The sequence below is a fragment of the Sphaeramia orbicularis genome, chromosome 12, assembly GCF_902148855.1.
Source record: "Sphaeramia orbicularis chromosome 12, fSphaOr1.1, whole genome shotgun sequence".
Classification (NCBI taxonomy): domain Eukaryota; kingdom Metazoa; phylum Chordata; class Actinopteri; order Kurtiformes; family Apogonidae; genus Sphaeramia; species Sphaeramia orbicularis.
Genome location: NC_043968.1, coordinates 42,659,584 through 42,680,139, shown reverse-complemented (window position 1 = coordinate 42,680,139; position 20,556 = coordinate 42,659,584). Strand labels below are relative to the sequence as shown.

The following is a 20,556-nucleotide window of genomic DNA, read 5'->3' as shown; positions in this document are numbered from 1 at the left end:
GAGGAGTTTTCTTGATGAACATTTGGAAGAAGTCTCATCTGGCTTGAACAGAAGCCAAAAAGACAATCATGGAGTTGCATGCAGTGTTTGTTCTTCTCATCTCCACACCTCAAAAATAAAGTCTAAATATTTGTCACATTTGATGAATGCATTTTCTTCCTCATTTCCTAATTGGTTTCTTCTGTTTTGGGCCATGACAATCATTAGGGTTTTCAATGTAAACAACATTTTGTTTTTCCTTTCTATGAGTCAAATGCTTGAAAACTTTACTTTCATCTTCTCTGTTGAGACCATCAGTATGGTTTAAATATGGATTAAAATGTATACATACTCCAACAGATGGTTCAGCTTTTAGTGGAATTATGCAGTGAGTAGCAGGTTATTATGCAGAACTCCCAAATGGTGTGATTTTATGATATTTTCAATATTTTAAAACAAACTATCTCCATCAATGGAGTCCTGGAAAGATTTCCTCTCTCCTTTAAACCATACAAACATGACTAATGGCAATTTCCTTCATGCTATTTACTCCGGAACTACTGCTTCTTCACCCCAGTAGATAAACATCACACAGGAAACAGATAATCAAAGCTGGAACAGTCTGTCTGGGGCCCCGCTTTCACAGAAATAGCATGCCCATGGTATTAATACCAACATTAATGTTCAACATCCTAAAATCAGGATCTCAATCAAATCCACCCTGGTTTGTGGAACATGTGCAAGGGTGTCGCCTCTTTTATTGTGGTCAGAAAGATCAGAATTTTGCCTGCAGAAAAAAGAGGCATTGAGGGTGTTGTTACTAAATTAAGACTGATGAGTGTTTGTTATTCTACTACATTTAGCACTGTTAGACCACACTAATGATGTGATGCACTACAATAAGGTCAGTGGGTTGTAAATATTTCAGCAAAGAGAATGAAGGAAAACAGACTGGTGTGGTAAAAAAATAAACTAAATTAATTATAATTAAAAAATAAGTAAAATGCTTGGTTGCAGTACATGTGAGGACAGGCTTTCTGTGAGAGATGAGCCTGTAAGACGACCTTAAATTTAATATACACTTCCTGAGTCAATTTCTAAAACTCTAACCATGGTCTTAAAACTAAATTATCATAAAAGACAGTAAACCAAGGTGCTAATCCTACAAATATAGTAATATCTTTTCTATGTCATATCTATTGAAGATTGCATTCAACACCAACCTGTATATTTAATTGCGACAAATGCACTCTTCACTGTGTGAGGCTTTTTTTTCTATGATTTATCTATGATTCTTAAATCATAACTTCTTTCAGATTTGTACTGAATCATGATTTGTATCAGTTTTCACTATCACAAACAGTGCACAAGAGCTGAATGAATATTTGGCAAGAATACACACACATACACGCATATACACACACACACACACACACACACACACACACACACACACACACACATCTATATATTTGAAGCAATACATTTCTTTTCTGGGTACATTAGAAAATGCAGCTGCAGTGTTGGATAGAAGACTAAACCCTTCCTTTATTGTGATTTTCTTCGAGCTCCAGTCAACAACATTTCTATGACTCTATTCTCTGTTGTGGCAGATGTTTTAGATTGATCTAATTTGATATTAATCTGGATATCTTTCCCAAAGAAGGGGCCACATTAATGGAAAATATGAATCAGCAACAGCTCAAGTGCTTCTTCAACATGACACTGTTTGAAGCTCAGAGTAGAGTTACCATTTACAAAGCTTGACATGCCTGTTTACACTTCATGGATACATCTGTGACAGGTGTAAAATGCATTTTTGTTCACATGCCTCTACAGAGAACAAATGACTGGATAAATGACTTGAAGCATTAACAGCAATTTTAATCTAAAACAAGCAGTGTGTGCCTATCGCTCATGCCAAATCCCTTCTTTCTCACAAGCAGGGTATCTGGCAGAGTAATGTAAACTGTGACAGGAGCGGCATGATGCTGGCAGTCAGGTCCACTTCCTAGCTGCACCCATTCACAATACTGTCAAATGGCCGTCTGCCCAGTCCTAAAAATCCCCTGTTACACAGTTAAAACAGGACAACATGATGATTATGCTCAGATGGAAGTCATCAGCGGACATTTAGGAAGTGGACAGAAAAGTGAAGGTGGAGTAATATAATGTGCACACACATGAAAAGTTTTTCTCCTGTTCTTTTCTGTATTTTCAGAATGTGTCGATCCTTGATGAAGTGCCATTTTCCTTCCACTTTGTAACCTATCATTATATTAAGTTCATTAATTAAAAATCAAAGTCTTTAGTGGTTCCCCATTCAAATAACAGTCCAAACACAACATTCATCCAACATTACTGGATGGAATTAGGTCTTCAAATTGCGGATGTGGTTCCTGTTCCTGAGAATAACTCTCAGCCGTGATGATGTTGGAAACCTGTGAGCTTATTTTTCCAATTAGAAGGAAGGAACTTGTATCATGTTCAAACACCATCGTGAGAAACAGTGATTCTAGTGAAGAGACAAAAGGGTTTTCCTCACTCCCCTCACTTCCCTTCTACTTCCTCTCATTTCTACCTTGTATTATGACACCTATAAAGACAGGAATGCCTTGCATGATTTCCCATGCAGACTATTTCTGTCTCTTCGTCTTCATCACATCCTGAGACTGTTTTCGTGTCGCAAGTTAAAGTGCAAAGTCAGGAAACGATCACTTAGCCCTCCACTAGGTAGAGCTTCTGCTGTTCTCTTTCCGACAAGTTTCCATGTTTGTGTGCGGTGTAAGCAGGCCTTTTATGATGACATTTGTCTTCCCCTCTATGTGGGCACATTAAAGTAGGTATGCCAGGATGTGTTTATATATACATACAGTATGTGCACAAACATGCGTGCAAGCAACAAAGACAGAACGATGGGTTGAAAGGACGTGAGTCACTCCACCACAACAAAACCCACCGACACTCATATCCCAAGACAAGTATGCATGCTTGTATTCTGTGTGTCAGTCCAGTTTGGCCTCTAGAGGAGTCTGTCAGTGCGAAACATGGTGCTAGGTCCAAACATGGTCCAGACACAGCAGAGAGCCTCGCCATCTGTCTTTATCCAGATAAAAATAAAAGCTCCGGAGCACAGTTTACCACAGCAACGTTGACAGACCTATGGATGGCCTACAGATGTGCAGGCAGCTGCAGCTACAGTGACAAATAATCACACCAGAGGAAGATATGATGAGGAAAAATGATTTGTACCAGCACTGGTTTGTTTCAGACTGAATTTTTCTAATGCTATATAACGGATGTTCCTGTGAGATGGTTGTTCTTGTTGAGCTTGATGCAACGCTGGTCGCAAATACAATTGCATCTGCTGGAAATGTTCCAATTCAGGTTATCACTGGAAAAAATCCCCCTCTAAAAAAAAATTAATCCAAGATATTTTGCTTGAATTAGGAAAAAAAAAAAAAATCTGCCAATGGAACAAGTTAAAATTATCTTGGTAAGATTTCTTTAAATAAGATTTTCAAGATGTATTGTCTAAAAATAAGTTCTTATATCTCACTGAGAAGTTATTCTTTAGGTGATTATGTCTTATTTTTAGTGTGATGAGATATTTTGACTAGAAATGAGAAAAATACACTTGGTAAGATTTTGATTTTTTCCAGTGCATACACATACTGCACAATAATGGAATAAATAAAGTTCTATAACCCTCTGTTATATTTGAAAACAAAGGAGTAAGTTAATTTGCTGATTAAAAAATCCAAAAGTGAACTCTTTGCAAATATTTAAATCCATCCCTACCCTCAGATAACTTTATGGTTTGGGCCATTTCCTGTCTTACGTTTCTGTCTGTTTTATTGATATTATCAGTGTATATAACTCATGTGTGTACTCAGGTCTATATTTGTTTTCAAATGAGATTTATTAAATGGCAGAAGACAGAAAAACAGAGGTAAAGATTAAAAAGAAGTCAAGAGTACCCCTTGCCCTGTCTACCTTCTTCCCTGTAACCTCTGGTTTGTGAACCTAGAAATGGACTTTCCAGACCTGCGCAATTTAACAGATTCAAGTCTCCCTAAATCCCACAATGCCCCTCGCTCCCTGAACAGCCCTTAAAAAACTAGAGTTCTCTCACGACTCACTCTGAAACAAAGACAAAAGGCTGGGACAAATACAGTTCAACTGAAGGACTGACAGGGTTTCCAGGTGTTCTGAGCATGTGTTGTCCTTCAAGAAGAACGCATCATAAAAAGAAAGGATTTATTTTTCAGTCAAAGATGAAAAATGTTTAAAGTGATACAAACCTTCCATCAATAAATTAGAACATTTAGAGGGAGCATATACAGACATAATAAAATCACTTCCAAAGTATAACAGCTGATACTGTCTTGCATAATCACGGACAATCACCAGCCCTCAATCATTACACTGTAATCATGTGTATAAGTTCATCAGCTTGTTATTCTGTCTCCATTAGTCTTGAGACCGATGACAGCGTAGCATCTCGGCGACAGCAGGGGATCAAAGAGTTGTACCAGTGCAGAGTATGATACATCCTCCTGCAGGAAAAGGCATACATCCATGAATAAAAAAAATACACAGCAGGTTCTCATCAAAACACATGGATATAAAATGTATACTTCTCCTCCCAGTTTGGCTTTGTGACTCTTTTGGCATCTTTTGTTATTATGATGTTCTGGCTATTAAAACCTTCTCTACTGAATCCAGTGAAGATGACCATCTGTAAAAATATTGTGTCAGGTGGACTCCTTTTTTGATGGTTATCTGCATACTTTAAATTTATTTTTTCTAATTAAAAAAAAAAAACCACACACTACACTTACCTTATTAGTATTTCAACATTTACTATCTCCCAAAGTGCTTGTTACATGTAAAAAAAAAAAATGTTGATTGTTAATTTAATTATCTTCTTTGTTTTACTTTTCAGCAGCCTTAACACCCACATTGAAATACAGTATATATTTCATTGTTCAATAAGAGCACCGGTTGCTTACCAGCATTGGCAAAAGCAGCCTTGGTCACTATGGAAACACAAAAATCTACAGCATGTTTGTAGTCGTAGCTCTTGTTCGGAATTTCTACAACCCGATCTCTCTGTGTTTATATACTTTCAGCTGAACATGCTTTAGCACACTTATCATCACATGGATCACATTCACATCCATCCATCACCTCCTCTTTTTCCCTTTCGCTGCTCCTCGAGGGAGAGCTTTTCCATACTGACCAGCACCCTTAGCACTGTACCTTTTGATTACACGACCCTATTTAGGAAGTCCATCTGACATACAATCACACACGTAATCAGGACTTCAAAGCTTTTGGCTCCAGCACATCTCATCGCCGTGAGTCAGACCAAAGATTAGCGTGTTATGTTTGGAAGCAGAGGACGCTAAATTACAAGCCATCTTTAATTCAGCCAACACCTATATTATTGTCAGTGGCCTGAAAAAAGGTTTCCTGGTTTGAGTTGAGATTTTTGTCATCTGGGACTAAATCCTAAAATCCCAATCAACAGGCTGTACAAGTGAATCATGAAGATGAGTTCAGCGGTAAAAGGAGATCTGATGGGTCCCGAGGGTCCCTGAGCCGTTAGTTACAGTTACTGTAAAGTGTGACAGCATTGGCTGCAATGTATGAACCACTTTTCTGTTCCATTTACACTTCTGTAGTTTAGAATCAGTTGAGTTTTTGTTTGTGGTTTCATTCTCACTTTTCATTGTAATCATGAGGCTGTTTAAGTAAAAGTTGAAAACAATGCATTTTACTCTTAATCTTAACAATTTCTTACAATTTGTTCTATACATTATTTCTACCTCAAGTTCAATTACTTAATTTCCAAAAATAACAATACATACCTTTTACATTTTAACTTTTAAATATGGTAGAAAATGAAAATCAAAGTCTAATTTAGTCCACATTTAATTACTAACTTAAAACCAGTGTAAAAGATGAACTAGTAATATAAGATGGTATGAAGTGCACATATGCTAATATTACTACATAATGTGTGTGTTAGGATGGATGAAACACAGATTGGATTCCCCTATGTGGATAATACACTGAGTTAACCTAACACAGCGGTCAACCTTTTTTGGCTCGTGACCCCATTTTAACATCACAAATTTCTGGCAACCCCAGACATTCAAAATGGAGACATTTTTTTGGCTGAAATTAATTTGTTTTTGATCATGTAATAGTTTGCTATACTATGTTGCAAATAAACATTAATTTAGACATTTAGTCTATATAATGTATATTATTATGGACGGAAGCAGAAAAGCCAGGTGTAGATTACTGCACAAAGTGAGAATTGGATTTTCCTTGGTCAGGATATGTACAGTCAGTCCAGCTCGTATTTATAAGGCTGACAAGTAATACTGAACAAACAATAACTCAAACTATGAATTATGAAAGAGCTGCAGCATCTGAAACCGACCACAATGAACATTTGAAAGATAAACAGTACCACAGTGCTTCAGTTTCAGCTTCAGAGTTTGTCATGTCTTTTATGTATTGGGATTGTCTCTCTCAACTCATCATATATATTTTTATTAGTAGATTTTTTTTTTTTATTTTTATCAATTACTAGAAATTTCAAGTGACCCCATTTAAACTCCAGGTGACCCCACATGGGGTCCCGACCCCAAGGTTGAAAAACAATGAGCTAACAGCATATTTTTATATTAGTTTTTGTTGTTTAAAATTTACTGGATGCCCAATTTTAAATAAAACAATAAAAATACAAAAATACATATACTTTCACATCTTATTCTTTAAAATTGGTCATGTTCACAGCATGTTCAGGGTGTACCCCACCCCCAGACACCAGCCCCCAATGGTTACGGTAAACACAATAACATGTAACTATGCCCGTTTTAAATTTGGATCTTTCTTCTAATTATGTCCATTTAATATATGGTCATGTTAGTGAGTTTCAATGCTTTTATTTTGACAGTCAAGGAGTCTACACTGATCGTACCTGTTCTTTCAGGTAGCAGAGGCGATCAAGGAGAAGCAGACCTTCAATACAGGGAGCCAGGGTCACCTTCAACTGTACATGAGAAAAAGTCTTTAAGTAACATTAATATATTTAATATATATGAGTGTATGGTCTCAGCCAGTCTGTACGTAGTTTGAACTAAATAGAGCAGTTGTTCTACAGTCCAAACTCAAACACCCACCATGACTTATGTCTTCCCAGTAGCTGGTGGGTGATCCCCAAAAACCATTTTGCTGTTTTATATCATAACGGCAAACTGGTATGTTGGTTGACACCGCAATTAGTGGCCTCAGCTGAAACCAAAGATTGGTTTTCTTCCCATTCTGTACAATCATTACTGCATTATTTTCCCTGCAGACTACAATGACCTCACTTAATGGTGTGCAGTTCACAGTGTTATACATCCAATTTAACAAAGGAAAATCTTTAACACAAAATAGAGCTTGAACAGGTTGGGAAGCCTGGGAGCTCAGCCTTGGTCAATTATAGTGCCTGAAAAACTGCAGTTGGAACTCACCATATTAAAGGCGTGCATCTCACTCATTCGTGGTCTGTAAGTGTCATAGTAATCCTGGATGGCACTGTCAGAAAGCTTGGCTCCGTCCAGTTCGAGTCTGTGCAAAGCTCTGCGCACGTAGTCCACAAATGACTTAGCCTTGGAGTAGACATTCCCAACTCGCTTTTCGCTGTGGAACAGACACACAAACATATATACAAACTGCCAATAGGCTTACAGTACTGCCCATTTTCTCAGCTCAGACTGAATTCCTGAACGTGTTATTTCTGCCAAAAAAAAGAAATAACCACTATCATATCATTTAGTCTCTTGCATTTCCATCTTTTAAACACTTTTTAAAAGGAATCCACAGTGATGAACAGGCCTTCCTTAAAGAAAACTAATAGATATTCAATTCCAATCTGATGGTGGTTATTGAAGTGAAGGTCAGTCATTCCCCTGTGTCTTTATTTGCACAAAGAACATTTGAAGAAATCTTGTGTAATTCCACTTCTTTCAGCTCTGTAATTCAGTTTATTTAAACTAAAAATTAAAGTCTCACTCATTTGGAATATAAAAATAACCACAGCAAATGAACCCAAGAAATAAATGTTTTATGGGTATAGACAGACACGTTTGGACTTTAAAGAGCCAGCAATTAGTCATGCTTGGAAAGCATCGCAAAACAAACTGAACCACGGCAGGACCCCGGTCTGACTGATGCTCACATATTCTCCGCTGTCGTCATGTTTTTCACTACTACAACTAAAACCAGAGCTGTAACTAAAATTTATTTTCATTTAAACATATCTGTTGATTATTCTTTGGATGAACAGGTTTGTCTGCAAATATCATAACATACATTAAAATCTATCCAAGGGGACATCTTTAAATTGCTTATTTTGTCCGACCAGCAAGGTGGATTTCAGAATTAAAATGGGAAAAAAATCAACACCCTGAAGAAAGTGCGTGCCAACACGCGTTGGTGTGTTTTTAACTCCTGCTCCAGAGAATTCATCTACGGGCCCTCATGAAATAAAGGCTTTTCACAATTTCTAATTTTTCCAACCGAGTGCCTGGATTTTTGTCTTTTTTCTATTGTTCATGCCCTCTCCATGAGCACCTCTGATTTGTCCAGTACCAGTGGCTCCCTGTGAAATTGTGTTTTTGTCTATTAGGAAAAAACATGTTTGGCATCTTTGCTCGATAATTTCCTGTTGCAGTTGTTCATGGCTCACTTGTAACCAAAACAAACCAGAAACAATACATGTGCCTTTCTGATTCAGAGACAAGAGAGTTAAAGAACAGTCACCCTTTAGACTGTGGAATATGAACAATGTGATATAACATTTACCCTTTTAATGCACAATGGTGGGAAAAATGTTAGATGCTTGTCTCCTGTGTGTTTTTTAGGATCCAGACAAATACAAATCACAGTATTTTACCTTTTAAAACAGCTGTAATGGTCCCTTAGAATAACGTGAAGAACTGCCCGATAGAACAGAGACTCCATCTGAATCTGTTAATACAAACAAAGATATGTATTTGGTTCAACGAAGAGAGAAAAAAAGTGTGCATGAAAATTTTGATAAATATTTTTGACACTTTCCAAGACTGACGCACAACTAGCAAGCAATCAAGGCTGCTTTTGAATTCACATCTCAGCTCCAACAAGTAATCAATCTCGCTGTGATTGCATTAATATTTATAAACATTCCGTATTAATGGCTGCTGGTATCGTGTATCAGTTTTGGCCCGGAGCTCCAAACTCCACATTTCAAATAAATACACTGTAGTCAATCACACACTCAAAACAAAATCAGAATTAATGGGCTGATTGTTTGAATGCATGACAGAGATGCACAATGGAGATAATACTGAGTGACTGAACTCATCTAAACGTGTTTTCTTCCAGTCTGAAATACAATGATGGATTTGATTTCAATTGTTGTAAAGTGATGACAGTTTACACTAAACTATCAAACTGAATTTTTGGGTGGTAATGATTATTAATTCATGATAGTGACTACAATTACAAGACATGTCTTACTTACCCCTTGGCCGACTGAAACCCTCTCCAGCGCCTGTTTTGAGAAAAAAAACTGTGATTAATTGCCTGTAGGACACAACATTTCTAAAAACCTAAGCTGTAGTTACCTCAGACACCTCATGAAAAAACTCATTAAAAAGACGATTTCAGCCAGATGCCCTGCTTATGAGCTCCAGTAAATAATGACTGTTTACTGTGAATTCATTACCGGGGCTTTCATTGTGCCATCCCACACAACAGCCATCACAATGTGAAGAGAAGATTCATGCAGAAAACATGCTGCTCTGTGCATATATTTTTTTGGGATGTCATTGACGCTCACCAAACATGCAGACATCCTGGCGTTTCTGCCACAAAACCAGGACTGGTCACGGAGGTACTGACTCAGAGGGAAACCATGTATAGCCTGCAAATGGTCTGCAGTGAAAAAAAAAGAGATAACCTCATCAAAAACTTTGATTTGTTTATGGGGAGGTTTTCAAATATTCGCAGTCAGCTAAATAATTGGACTGATTTTGGTTTCTAATCACAAAATTCTATCCACTTATTTTCACAAAAAGGAAATGAAAACATAGATGACAACTGACAAGTGTTAACAAGTTGTTTTAGTAATTAACATCAATTTATTGTAAGATAAATGAAGATACAGCTCCTAGACACTATCTTCATCTTGGCGTGATCAAATTAATCCCATTTAAAAAACTGATACCGACAGTTTGTCAGAAATCCCATACCATCGTACTACATACAAAAAATATTTACTAGCGCTCAGCATACTTTTGTATAAATACACAGTAGAATGTGTTTTTCCAGACATACTGCTCAGGGTGTGAATCCATGTCACTTCCTAAAATTTTCCCTACCAGTAGGGGGCAGGTAACCATGGTAACTAACCCATCTCACCTCCACCGGCCCGCGTGCCATACTACAGACTATGCTGGAAATTGTGAGATACTACAGACTGTGGTAATATTCATAATACTACGGATTGTACCACCATCTGTGTAATATAACAGGCTACTGGCTAGTGTCCTGTGTTTGCCTTCTGCCCATTCTTTCCACGACTGCATTGCATTATGGGATATTTACTCTGGAGAAGTGTGCGGAGTTTGCAAACTATAATATTTACCCAGAAATTGTTCGCAGTTCACAAACTATTAGTTTTATCCTATGGTGTTGGACATTATAAAAACATACTGTTACAGCCTGTTAATTAGCATGTTAGTATGGAATGTTGGACACCACCCAAGACTTCATTGTACAACATATGGTCCTTTTCTACCAGGAACTAGAGGGAATCTTTTATTTGGACATGAACAATTGGAAAGTACTGATGCATTTAGTAACCTATACTGTAATCCCATCCAAAAATCAATTTATACAATCTCAATTTGTGTCCAGGAAGGACTCCCCTCCCAACTGTTTCTTGAACTTTAAATCTATATTTGACTGCTGTGTCATTAATAATGAACAGCATCTGCAGAAACACACATCTTCTAATTAGCCTGTGACACTGAGCCTGATGCGATGCAGACAAAGCCGACCGCTGGCACTGACCTTCACACTCTGCACATCCAAACCTTCCAACACTGATTTAGTGCAAACACCAACTCACAGCAACACAAGATGCTCTGCCCAGTGCAGGCTTTTCTATGATTTCTTGTTGCAGAATTTGTCTCAACCCAGGTCCACTTCAGACCATCAGTATCATGAGTCCTTATTCAGTTCTAAGTAGATATGTTCACATCAGTTCTGATTCTAGATTCACCCGTGATCAGAAGAAGTCTCCAGTAAAACTCTGTGTACAAATACTGCCTGAGGAGGAAATGTGACGTCAGGTATTTTCAGTTAAATGTACTCAAGTATCAGTAGTAACAGTAGTATCATCTCATACAGAATGACTCTTTTTCAACTGTTTTAAAGGAGTCATATTTTGCTAAACCCACTTTTTTAGTCTTTGATACATTTAGTTGTGTATTTGGACCCTAATAGTTCAAAAAGTTTGAATTCGAACCCTCCAGGTGCTGCAAAGCTATCTTTATACTCATTTTGGCAAAAATCAAGTAGATTTCTACAACCCCTTTTAATTCCTGCTTAATTTGTAAGCACTATAACTAGTTATGTCACAACATTTGCACATATAAAGTCAAGACTTCCGACGAACATTTCTCAGAATACACCATAATTGTTTGTCAGCAGCAGCGGTTGTAGTCCATACTGAAAATATGTCCAAACTTCGAGCCAGTTACCTAAAATGTTCAGTTGTTGGTTAAACAGGACAGAGCAGCACAGCCAACAACCTGGAGGAGGTGGGGTGTGAAGTGGCTCATTTGCATTTAAAGGGCCAGCGCTCAAAACCACCTTTCTGGTGTCATTACTCAGAAATAGGGTTGAAGGTGAACCTGTGGAGTTGAATTAATGAAGAATTCAGACCCAAGCATAGCATTTACAATTTATGTAGACCTCAGGGAAATGTTTTAAAATGCATAATTCCATTTTAAAAAAGCAAAATATCACCCCTTTAACACTTGCAGTTGGAATATGTACAACTCTCCTCCAGCCCTGGCAGTTATACCACAAACAGATTCCCTGTGGGGAAGTTCTGAGTGCGATTACTTGACAGCCTGCCATCCTTTTTGTGTCATTTCTAAAAGGGTCAGTGACCAAGGCCAGGGCACAGTGAATCCAGAAGGATACAGTCAAAAGAAGTAATAATAACATGTACAGCTGGGACCGGATAGGCTCTCACAAAGTGCTCCGGATGCACTAACATGTTAGCAATCGGGTTACCTTCCCTTCTGCATGCTGTACGGCTTACACACAGGGGCCCTCTGAGGCAATTAAAAACCTCCCTCTGGAGGATGCGTTACAGTACCTTCACACTGATGTTTACAGTAATCGGCTTCATCTTGTTGCACAGAGCATTTGGTCATGTTGATATTTGTCAGAGGTCAAACATTGACATAGCCAAGCATAACCACTGCCATTCATTACGTCAAATGTTTCCTATTCTTACGTATATTTGTAAATACTTTATAGTAGTTGCAGACCTTAGACGCCTTCATCCACTCATGTCAGTGTACTTGTTGTCTCTGTGGGTAAACACCACCAGATTGGATTTTCGACTCCATATAAGGTAGAAAAAATTAAAGCTGCATTAAAGAAATTACAGAATTCATAAATGACCAAGAATAACTGCCTTTAATTGTGAAGCTTTTCAGCTCTTTCATACTTTAGCTCCTTTTAGGGTGAGGTAGGCCACCGCAGGAGTTGGCCTGCATCCCAGACTGCACTGCATCGCCAACAGGGCACAGACAGCGTGTTAGTGTGTGTGAGAGTGAACGTCTTTGTTCACTTCTTAAAAGATGGATTTTGAGACACAAGTATGGAGAGGATAGTTGGTATGACCGGGATGTTTTCAATCAGCTGTCATGATATTATTTTCCACTCTTGGCTGATGTTAAGATGAGCCCTGGCAACGTATGGGTCAAAGGTCATGCTGTTAACAACATATGACGCGTTACTGAGCGCAAACTGACTGCAGCAAGGCCTCTTTCTTACAGATACTTGAAGGCTACAGTCACAGCCTGAGGACACATGTAGGCGATTTCATACTTCATAAACTGAGTAGTAAAGGAGTGAAATCACAGATATATGGAACGGGAATGATATTGGTCTATTCCGCCTGCTGGCAACCTCAACTGTTTGTCGAGGTTAGAATTAGCATGGACAGCCTCCTCAGTGTGGCTAACTAACTAAAAGTGAAATCCTGCTCGTCTAAGATGAAATATGACACATAAATTATAGAATCAATCACTTTCAACTGGTTCTTTTCTCAATTAAAAGGTCAGAAAATCTCATTTTCAGCAGCCTTAAACAGTCATCCTAAATCCATAAATCCAGTCTAATGGCTCTAACAGCATGTTTCTGAGCTCAACTCAATCTCCAGAAGGGTAAGTTGGCCAAGCAGCCGTCTCCAATCTCTCAACGGAACATTTGACTTGTTTACTATAAAATATGAATACAAGTGTTTATGAAAGGATGGGAGGATGATATTTCATTGCAGATTAGATCACAGTGACAAAGTGGATGCTGCAGGTGTTTGTGTTATAACTGGGGGAGTATGTGAGTGAATAAAAAGAGGAAAGAAAGGACTAAAAAGACAGACTGACAGCTCTGTGGAAAAAATAGAAGCAGAGTTGTAAGTTGGAACTCAAAGTGTGACAGAACAAACACACTAATCCACCCTGGGTGTGCTCTGAGTGTGCTGTTACCCTGTACTGAAGGGTCAAACTCTTCAGACAGCAGGTGATAGCAGCAGCCCACACTGCAGACTGCGGCCAGCTCTGGTTTAGCCACAAACATCCTCAGAGTGCTGGGAGCCAAGTCGCCACAAGTGTGCAGGCCAACCATGACTGCAGCCTGGAATTTAGAGAGCAGAGAAGTGGAGAAGGAGGAGAGGAGATCGATGGGAGAATTTATTGATGATGACGCCCTGCAGATTTGGCACTGTAATAACATCCCACCCTCACTCCAGTAATGCAAAGTCCAGCTGCTGTGACAGACTTGTAATTTTAGGAGCAGCTGTGGGAATGTTGCTTTGCTACCATACAACTGGCCTCCTATCTACACCAACAGCACCACAACTTCTTACAGTTGAACCATTTTCAACACTGACTTCTTTTTTTTTTTTTTTTTTTTTTTTAAACTTTGGATCTGCTCACCTCCAGCTCGTTGATGAGTTCTCGGAGCTCAGTTTCAGCGGTAACGTAAGATGTGAGGGGTGAAAACACGGCGCTGGCCCTGCTGGTTCTGCTCTGAGCTTTTCTCTCCAGGTTCTCCCGCTTCCTTTTTTCCTTTTCCTCTGCACTCAGTTGGCTAGGGGAAACTCTGGAGGACGTAGACTGTATTACATCCAGTGATAATGCACTGAGAAACAGATCCTCTGGCTCTGAATGCCCTTCTATTACAGAGTTCGCATCTGACAAACCGATTAACACTGGCGATGGCACCTTTTCTTCCTCTTCCTCCTCCGCCCTATGTGACACATTTTCCGCTCCAACGCCATCTAAAACATCCCCTTCTCCATTCAATCCAGTCTTTATTTCTACAGGCTCCTGTTGACGTGTGGCTTCTTCCTGTGCTCTTGTTGCCTTTCTATGTTTTTGGTATGCCCTGGAGAACTTTTTCAACTTCCTGTTCCTCTCCTGGGCTCCGTGGGTGTTGGTACTGGAGGAGTCAATGCCGTAGACCTGAAGGCCAAACTGCAGAGACAGGAAAGAGCTAAGGTAGCCCTTTCCTGAACCCACATCTATCACCTGCATGGGAGAGAAAACATGTTTTGCTTGAAGCGGGTGACACCAACTATGAGTATTAATTTAATGCTGTTATTTAGACTCAAAATGTAATCTGATTATTGCTCTAAAAGTAATCTCTTCAAACATTATTTTACCTGTTTGACTCCACAGTGTTGGGCTAGACAGGACACCACCTCAGACATGGACTGGACTTCATGGGATTTCTTAGAGTTCATAAATTCATCTGGCTCAAGAACTGTACCTGAGTTACACAGAACAAGAGTCCACTGATGTTAAAACAATGACATGAGGTATAAGCCTGTGTTGTGCATTTAAGAAGGTCCATAATGTCATGACAGCACAAACACTAGAATCATGCTTTGTTCACTGGACGAGTTATAGTCCCATTTCAAGTGAACAATCCTTGAATAGTTTCCAATGCTCATCAAACAATGCACTCAGACTGTTCATGCATCCCTACCTATGCTTGCTGGTGGAGCTCCCGGATCAAGACTGATTTTTCTGACAGCGTGCATTAGCTCATCTCTGCTTAAACAGATTCCAAGACCTGCTAGAGAGTGTGCCTTGGCAGCCTGCAGCAGCTCATGGGTATCAATCAGTCGGTGTGTGTCGTTGCAAAAGCCAAATGTGGTCCCAGATTGCTCTGTGTTGAGAAGCAGACATTTAAACTTGGATAAAATACACAAAAATGTAATGAAATGTAGAGAAGTATTCAAGACTGGGGGTGTTCCTTTTTATTTGCAAATAATGCTCATATTAACCAAGATGAATATACATGGATTTTGGTTCAAACTGTATCATATTAAGAGTAAGTAATGGCGATGTAACGATTACCGGTATAATGATAAACCGCGGTAAAATTGCAGATGGTTAGTATTACCGTTTAAATTCTAATTATCATGATAACCGTGTTTGATTATTGCACATTTAGGGGAAAAAACCCTATGTAAAGATATGCTTTTATGTCAAATATTTGAGTATAGTTTTAATTTATTAGAATTTTGATTTTATGTACCTAATATTTGGAACCAATATTCACTTTTAAAGTCTTTGAAAAGGTTCGTTAAGCATCTTTGTGTTATTTATGCAATAAATTATATAAATTTTCAAATCGAATTTTATATTTTTTGTGTGTTTTCTGGCCTTTTATGTTGATATAGTAGGTTAAAGTGAAGAAATATTAGACAGATGATATAGATGAAGTTGTGCTGAAAAAAAGATACCAAACATGGGTATCGTAACCATTTGTTTATATAGTATATAAAGGCAAAATCAAAAGTACTGGAAAAAACAGCCAAAATAGGCTCAGACCACTAAGGGTTAATATTTGAATGTTTCTGCCAACAGAAAGTACATATTGCCTATTATTTTATTTTATTTTTTTGTTTGTTTGTTTTTCAAAAAAAGTGGGTTAAATTATTTCAGTGTGTGTATTTGTACTTTTTCAACATCTTGAGCACAATTTCAACAATACCGCGATAATAATGATAACCGTGATAATTTTGGTCACAATAACCGTGATATGAAATTTTCATATCGTTATGTCCCTTGTAAGTAATGCCTGACATGTTATAATTCATTGTTTATACCCGACTTATATTTATTAGTGCATCTATATTAGTTACCAGTAAGAATTTTATATAATGACTTTAGAAAGTTGCACATGAATTGGTATAATATTAAGGATATTCTTGTTTTCCTTTCTTATGGTGATACTTACTTGATCCTTTGAGCTCTGGCTCCCTCTGGTGGCCACTAGCTGAAGTAACAGCTGACAGCACTTCCTCTGGCGACACTGCCATGAACCGGTTCCACACGTCGTGGGTGTAAAACTCCACAGTGTGAGCATTAGCAATACTCAGGGTTATTGCCAGAAACCTCTTAACTTCATCTATCTGTCGCTGAATTTCCACGAGGCTGCATGAGGAGGGTATCATAGTAAAAGGCGTCTTATTGCAGACCTGAGTGAGGCATGTGAGAAGTCGTTCACTGCTGATCTGTCTCTAGGCATAAGCAGTCGAAAATATTCAGCGATGCTCTTAGTATAAAATATACATTCACTTAAAGTATAATATATCAGCAAGCGGAAGTAGTCTTTTAGGTGTGTCAAATATGGTACATTTTTGTGTGAAAGAAGAAGACAAATATATAAAAATGTGAAAACCATTACATGCATCCAGTGCTCTGTTATCTATTTGATACGTCTGACTCTATTACGTCATCAACATGCGCTCTGGTTTATAACTGGAAACAACGTGAGACTTGTAAACATTTCACTTTTTCACTTAAGAATTTTGTGAAATGGCACCGACTGATCAAAAAAAGAAAAATAAGACGTTTACACAGAAAGATAGCCGCTGGAATAAATCAAGAAATGCTGGAGGTGTTGTCAAAAAGAAGAGAAAATGGGTCCCTGAGAATAAACTTTTCGAAGGCAGCATTAAAGAAGGTAAATAATCTTTCTGTTAAGAGTAGAATAAGATGACGATAACGCTAGATGTAATCAATTATCGGCAGTTAAAGGTTGTACTTTTTTTCTAACGACAAGCATCAACTTCTACCCACAATTCTTACAAGTTTTGAGATGCCATTTTTCCACATATTTATGGATTCTGTGATTCGACATAAAAGCTCATGGCGTGTGTTAACCCCACAAACGTAATAAATAGCAAACGTTATAGAATTGGCAGTTTTTAACGTAATAATCCCACGAATGTAATAAATTTCCCACGAATGTAATAACAGTCGCCTACCACAAAACATAATACCTCATTTTCCCACAGTTTGCTCCTATCCTCTCCATTGTTATCATAATCATATCCAGACATTTTATTTACATGGTTCAAACATAGGCTTCTATTAAACTTAATGAAAATAAATAACATCCAGTTCATACTGAAGCCTTTATAATAAAACCTTTACAACATTTTTGCCCATTCTGTTTTGTTCCTCCACTTGTATTTGTAATTAAACACCTATTAATCTGCAATTAGTACCATATGGTGTAACTGCAACATTTGATTATTCTAAGAAGGCAAGTATCCAAAGTACAAGAATAAATGGGAAAAAATGAAAGATGAATGAAGATGCATGAATTACTTAAATGTCTGTGATGTACTAATTTATTACATTTGTGGGAAGTTATTACAATTTTGAAAGTGAACATTTTGCCATCCCACAAATGTAATAAATACCTACAACAGTACTAGCTAATTATTACTGAACTCTAAAGCAACAAAGTGGAAGTGCTGTTGGGTCTTCTTGGTGATTATCCACAGGTGCTCTTTGGAAACTTGTGGTGTGTCTTACAATTTGGAGTAAAAAAAAAAAAATCTGCAGTAGCATACAAGATTTCAAAAAATATTCCAAGGCACACAGTAGGATTTGAGTACCACTGGTGAAAAAACCTCTGATGAAGAGCAGAGGTTGCAACGTGTTGGTTGTATTTTAAATGATTGCCATGGAGTTATAAAGGTATTTTATTTTTGCACAAATCCTACAGTGTGCCTTGGAATATTTTTTTAATCTTGTATTCTAATGCGGATTTTTTTTTTTTTTTTACTCCAAATTGTACTAATTATTGAATTTGTGGGAAATGAGGTATTGCGTTTGCGGTTGGCAACTGTTATTACTTTTTTTAGGAAAGTTATTACATTTGTTGGATTGTTACGGTAAAAGCTGCAAATGTTTATTACGTTTGTGGGGAGTTATTACATTTGTGGAGTTAACAGTGTGTTTCTTGCAGGACAAGGATTTGCTTTTAAGAGAAAGGAGAAAGTTAGGCATGAGTACAACAAGATCCTTCGGAAGGAGAGGAAGAAAAATCCAGAGTCCAAAACACTGTACAAGGAAGAGTACCCCGAACATCTCAAGCATCTATACATGGCTGAGGCAGAGAAACTGAAAAACGAGGCGTGGACCAACAGAGTGAACAGGAGTAAGCTCAGAATGAAAGGACAGATGAAAATACCTGACATGGATGATACTGCATCACAGACTGATCTACACCCAGAAGGTGCTGGTGGATCTGAGCAGACAGATTCTGCCTCTGGGAATCCTGAACAGACAGAAAAGTCAGAAAAAGGAGGAGAAGAGTTGAGGTGAAAAAGATTTCTAAACAACAATTGTCCATGATAAAATGGCTGTAATGGCATGTTTCATGTTCATATTGGAAAATGCAAAATTATCTCGCTTTATGTTCTTTTTTTAATAGCCTTCCAATGAGCAACCGCATGAGGAAGAAGATGCTGAAGAAGACATCCTACCAGAAGACAAAAGAGGAATTTGAGAGAGTCAGAGAAAAACGGAGACAAAAGAAAGAGGTTAGGATAAAGAAATGTATTTAGCTACCATAGTCCAATTTAAATGTGTTTTTCCTCACAGTCCTGGTCAAGAAAGCAGCAACAATTAGTTTCACATTGAATAAAATCACATGTAATACACACACACACACACACACATATATGTATATATATACACACACACATATATATATATATATATATATATATATATACACACACACACACACACATATATATATATATATGTGTGTGTGTGTGTGTGTATATATATATATATATATATATATATATATATATATATATATATATGTATGTATATATAAAAATATATATAAAATAAAGGTAACAAGATAAATAGTAAAATAGGACAAAAAGAGAACCATAGAAAGTAAGCACAGATAGCGGACAGATAGCTAATTTAGTAAAGCTACGGTCTACAATGCGGGAGATCAGGGTTCCAATCCCAGCAAGAGCAGTTATATTCCCTCAATTTCCTGAGAGCTCTGCACAAGGGATCAATAAAGTTCTGTCTAATCTAACCTAAACAAAGGTATACAGATCATACCAGCAATATTCATTCCTCATGCCCTTCATTAAAGTTTATATCTAGCAGCAACTTTTAATCATAACAGTTTATATTATACCTTTTTTAAAAGGAGTTTTACAAAGTGGGTGTTCGGAGTGTAAAGCTGTATTGTAGCTCCTTCCACACTGAGGCTGCGTTAAAAGACAGAGAAGGCAGTTTTGCTTTGCTGAGTTCTCCCTGGGAACATTTAGAAGAATTAGAGCAGTGGACCCAGTGTTATAGTTATTAAAAAGGTAGTTTACTACCTTAGGTACTTTAACAATGATGCAGACCTTAGCTTGACCAGATTTCAAAACAAACTGAAGTGTAAGTTGCTGTGGGCATTGGGCTTTTGTGCTTTATTATTATTATTATTTTTTTTTGCTTTCAGGAGTACCTCAAGAACAAGCAGCAGAAGGAGGAGGCCATTCAGAAATACAAACAGAAAAAGATGGAGACGTTTCAGATGCTCAGCAAAAAGACCAAGAAAGGACAGCCTAATCTGAACCTTCAAATGGAGTATTTGCTCCAGAAGATTCAGAGAACTGACAAATAACTCTTAAGTTCAGTCAAATGGTCATGGGTGAATGGAGAAAGAATGGAAATCCCTGTATTTAACTCTTGATAATACAAACCAGAATGCAATTACATGCGGTGCATCAAGATTGTTTTGATCATTCTTTTGAGCTTTGTGTGATACTCTTGGTTGTCAATGAGAGATCAGTTTAATTCGGATTATTTCAGGCCACAAGATGGCACTGTGAGATCTCAGAGACAGAAGAATATCATGGTTGTATAGAATTTAACATCTTTTATTATTATT

General features: G+C 37.8%; 2 protein-coding genes across 4 annotated transcripts; one reads left to right on the top strand and one right to left on the bottom strand.

The window, feature by feature from the left end:
• Positions 1-4,225: 4,225 nt before the first annotated feature.
• mettl25 (methyltransferase like 25) lies at positions 4,226-16,888 on the bottom strand. 2 transcript variants are annotated; one of them, XM_030150334.1, is made up of 11 exons: positions 16,585-16,888; positions 15,325-15,507; positions 14,999-15,099; positions 14,271-14,864; positions 13,821-13,968; positions 9,869-9,963; positions 9,551-9,580; positions 8,942-9,015; positions 7,518-7,686; positions 6,980-7,051; positions 4,226-4,538 (listed from the first exon to the last, which is right to left on the bottom strand). In XM_030150334.1, exons 1-11 carry the CDS (start codon positions 16,799-16,801, stop codon positions 4,431-4,433), a joined length of 1,791 nt encoding a protein of 596 aa, XP_030006194.1. In that variant the 5' UTR covers positions 16,802-16,888; the 3' UTR covers positions 4,226-4,430. The 2 variants fall into 2 exon arrangements, with proteins under 2 accessions (XP_030006194.1, XP_030006193.1); XM_030150333.1 differs by having other exon boundaries at positions 14,999-15,105; positions 16,585-16,887.
• An 8-nt stretch (positions 16,889-16,896) lies between these two features.
• ccdc59 (coiled-coil domain containing 59) lies at positions 16,897-20,540 on the top strand. 2 transcript variants are annotated; one of them, XM_030150349.1, is made up of 4 exons: positions 16,897-17,313; positions 18,610-18,964; positions 19,075-19,186; positions 20,125-20,540. In XM_030150349.1, the coding sequence occupies exons 1-4, from the start codon at positions 17,166-17,168 to the stop codon at positions 20,287-20,289; spliced, it is 780 nt and encodes a 259-aa protein (XP_030006209.1). In that variant the 5' UTR covers positions 16,897-17,165; the 3' UTR covers positions 20,290-20,540. The 2 variants fall into 2 exon arrangements, with proteins under 2 accessions (XP_030006209.1, XP_030006210.1); XM_030150350.1 differs by having other exon boundaries at positions 16,934-17,313; positions 19,078-19,186.
• Positions 20,541-20,556: the final 16 nt, after the last annotated feature.